Source organism: Ostrinia furnacalis, unplaced genomic scaffold (genome assembly GCF_004193835.3).
Source record: "Ostrinia furnacalis isolate ACB-3 unplaced genomic scaffold, ASM419383v2 OfSCF2432, whole genome shotgun sequence".
Classification (NCBI taxonomy): domain Eukaryota; kingdom Metazoa; phylum Arthropoda; class Insecta; order Lepidoptera; family Crambidae; genus Ostrinia; species Ostrinia furnacalis.
Window position 1 is genome coordinate 17,333 of NW_021132671.1, and position 3,868 is coordinate 21,200.

Sequence of the window (3,868 nt, forward strand, 5' to 3'; positions counted from 1 at the left end):
GAGTTTTGACGGATTCGATTTTCGATTCGATCAAAAAGTGCGTTTTGTCTAGGGGGGCAGGAACATAAAAACCCTCGCCATGTTGCGGAAAACTAATGGTACTAATTTCTTTTAATGGCAACAGTATAGTTCCAAAATACTGGACTGTCCTGTCGATGACATTGACAGTGGGGCGCCACCGTCAATACCGGATCGCTGGTTCAGATTTTTGCTATGTTGGAAACCATATAGTTGAACGATGGTAGCGCCCCCCTGTCATTGAGTTTGGTGGGACAGTTCAGCGTGGGTCATCTATAACTGAAAACTTCATTGACATGTCACCTTGCATGTCAGTCTATTGCTGATACATAAAATTAGCCTATTAATTTAACACAGGTACGACTGTACTCAGTGTTGCACTATCAAATGCAATTGACGCGCCTCTATGCCAGGGTTTTTATGTTTCTGGGCAGGCTATAGTACATAGGTAAGAAGATTAATATAAAATAAAAACTCAATGATTACATAGAACTTGTCTGATATAAACCATTTATGAGCATTTATTCAAGTATATGGGTAAAACATGCTTGCTGGAAGCAAACATAGCATGGGGGCCGCGCGGCCCCCACGATACCAGTTACGTATGACCAATTTACGATACCAGTTAAGGGTTAATAGTGTCCTCATTTTCACCTCGGAACCATTTCACCCAACATTATTTTCCGGGTGAATTGAGTCGACTAAGGGTTGCCTTTGTTCACCTAGGAATTATTTCACCCAGGTGAACAAATGCGAAGTTTTTCATTGATCAGGTGGACTATTAAAATTATGTTAGAGACTGTCAAATTAAGAAGCAGCTTCTAAGATAATTCCAAGATATTTCATTAATTTCCAGGTTCCAGGGTTCCAGGCGCCTCCCCGCCATGGGCTGGGCGACTAATAGGTTAAATACTACTTCCACTCCCAAAATACTGATTTACGATTGAATGAAACTTTTTGTCCAAACCTTTGATTGGTTCCGATTGATTGGATTGAGTTATTCGGATTGGTTCAAAGTAAAATCTTATCAGACGTAGCCACAGAGAACATACTGATTTAAATATGACGTGAGCAAACAGTGGTAATTTTCTGGAACTTTGAACTGTGAAATTTATATTTATCTCTTTCTAACACACCTGATGCAGCGCATTTAAAGTTATTTGTATCTCTTTTCTACGGCGGGTGAAGGCCCCAGAATGTTCTAGACGTTTTAATGTATATATTTTGGCGCGACGAGCGCGCAACGTTTCATTCATTTGTGAAGTTGCGATTGTGAAGTGTTGTGTAGTGTGTGAGGTGCAATTTGGACAATATTTCTAGTAACCCGTTGGATTTCGTTGAATTATCGATCGGATTTCGTAGTTATTGTAAGTATCTTTGTAACAAGTGTGTTTTAAAATTTGTAAATTCATTTTTACGGAATTAGAACGGATCAGCGTACACATCTCCAAAAAAGGTCTCAGCCGAACAGAGGCTAAATAGCTTTACGTTTTTTGTTTCAGAAATATGGGGAAAGATTACTATAAAATTCTAGGACTCTCAAAAGGTGCGACGGACGATGAGATAAAGAAAGCATACCGTAAACTAGCGCTCAAATATCACCCAGACAAAAACAAGGCCCCGGGCGCTGAAGAACGATTCAAGGAGGTGGCGGAAGCTTACGAGGTATTGTCAGACAAAAAGAAGAGAGAAATCTTTGACGCTCACGGCGAGGAAGGTCTGAAGGGCGGAGCCGGCAGTCATGGTCCTGGAATGGGTCAGTCATACTCCTACGCCTTCCACGGAGACCCGAAGGCGACGTTCGCTCAGTTCTTCGGTTCCGCGAGCCCGTTCCAGGCTTTCTTCGATCTGAATGGCGGAAGCGGTGGCACGACGATGTTCTTCGACCGCGATATGGACGTGGACATGGATCCGTTTGCGAACATGGGCATGGGGCAGTCGCGGCCAGGAGGCCCCGGCGGCGCGTTCCGCAGCCACAGTTTCAACTTCCACGGTTCGCCAAGCAGAAAAGAGAAGACCCAGGATCCGCCCATTGAGCACGATCTGTACGTGTCACTAGAAGACATCGCGCGTGGGTGCGTCAAAAAGATGAAGATCTCTCGGCGCGTCATACAGCCCGACGGCACGTCGAAGAAGGAAGACAAAGTGCTGACAATACACGTGAAGCCAGGATGGAAAGCAGGAACAAAGATCACCTTCCAGAAAGAGGGCGACCAGGGCCGCAACAAGATCCCAGCAGACATAGTGTTCATCATCAGGGATAAGCCACACACTCAGTTCAAGAGAGAAGGCAGTGACATCAGATATACAGCGAAAATCTCATTAAAACAGGTAAGCAGTCACTTTGTGTATGCTATAAAATCATTGTTTTGTTTCTAGATTGTGCTATGTATTGCCATAATAATGTTCATAACTTGAAATTCCATGAATATTCATCTTAATTTTTATGTCATTGAACTTAATTGGATATGATTTACTGTCATTGAGAGTAGCAATGAACTTGTTAGGTATTATTTTCCAACCTACTACATTTAAAGGACGTGTGATATCATTGTTTAGTTTATGGTAATGCAAGTTTATTAAAGTGTGAGTCATCATCCAGTAGATAACCATTGTTTTCTTTTGTTGCAGGCTCTTTGCGGGACTATCATTGAAGTGCCGACCATGTCTGGTGAGAAGTTAACAGTGAACCTCCAAGGAGAAATAGTCAAGCCACACACAGTGAAGAGGTTCCCGGGATACGGGCTGCCCTTCCCCAAGGAACCAACGAGGAAAGGTGACCTTCTGGTCGCCTTTGACATCAAATTCCCCGACCGTCTGTCATCAGGTGTCAAGGAAATACTCAGTGATACTCTGCCTAACTAAGTTAATCACCACCCAAGACTGCTGTGTATCTCATTAGTACAGATTTAAGTGTATAATTGGCTAGTTCCGATGACTTTCTAGTTGTAGTGTTCATTTGTCAAAGTACAATCTTTTTCAAATTGACTTGGAGACTGCAAATTCATACTGATTAGGCCTTTGGTATGGACTTGCCTGATCTCCAAGGAAGCCATCAGGACTGCAGTTTATATGCTCAATTTGTTGTGAGACATTCCTACTAGTCATGTAGGATGTTAATTATGTTGCTGCCTAATTAATATTGGGTCCAGTGTGTGTCTGTAGGACAATGCCTGGTTTAGCCAAAATTAGTGTGTTTGAGTGGTCTTTGTGCGTTTTAGTACGAAGTGCTGTTAGGATGACTGATTACTTGTTTTGTGTGTGTATTTTTATTTAATTTGGTAAGCTGTAAATATTTTATACATTGTTATGTAAATATTGTGATCTTCATGACAGCGATTGTAAGTTGTAGGTTTCGGAGCAGAAGGGAAACGTGGAACTAGCAATTGCATATTGTAAGGGTCCCAAAGTGGAGTCGCCACGTGACAGGTTGTGACAACTCTTTGTGGCCCATAGGTTAAATTGTTCGAATTCTATTGTAGTAGTGACTTATAGGCAAGAGTAAGAGAAAACTTATCACTTATAATTGCTGTTAAAATGACTAACTAATAAACAAACATTCAAAAGATTGCAGTTGTTTCATTTTTTAAGTGTCTCGGTGGGAAGCCACATTTAATCGTTAGATATTCAAGATTAGATCGCCCACGCGAATCTATTTTTGCGCGCGCGAGTATTCAGACGCCAGGGATAAGTACCTATGTGGGCATTTCTAGGGCTTTTGTATATTATAGTTAGGCCACACACACATAAAATATGCAGAGAATGAAAGGGCAGCAGGAGGGAGAGGTCATGTCGGTTCCTCCCTATTGACATGACATGTCCACACTTTCTTTACAGTAAAGACAGTGTG

General features: G+C 42.0%; 1 protein-coding gene across 1 annotated transcript; it reads left to right on the forward strand.

Moving 5' to 3' along the window:
* Nucleotides 1-1,244: 1,244 nt before the first annotated feature.
* DnaJ-5 (DnaJ (Hsp40) homolog 5) lies at nucleotides 1,245-3,587 on the forward strand. The gene is made up of 3 exons (XM_028308549.1): nucleotides 1,245-1,385; nucleotides 1,521-2,349; nucleotides 2,650-3,587. The coding sequence occupies exons 2-3, from the start codon at nucleotides 1,525-1,527 to the stop codon at nucleotides 2,881-2,883; spliced, it is 1,059 nt and encodes a 352-aa protein (XP_028164350.1). The 5' UTR covers nucleotides 1,245-1,385; nucleotides 1,521-1,524; the 3' UTR covers nucleotides 2,884-3,587.
* The last annotated feature ends 281 nt before the right edge of the window (nucleotides 3,588-3,868 follow it).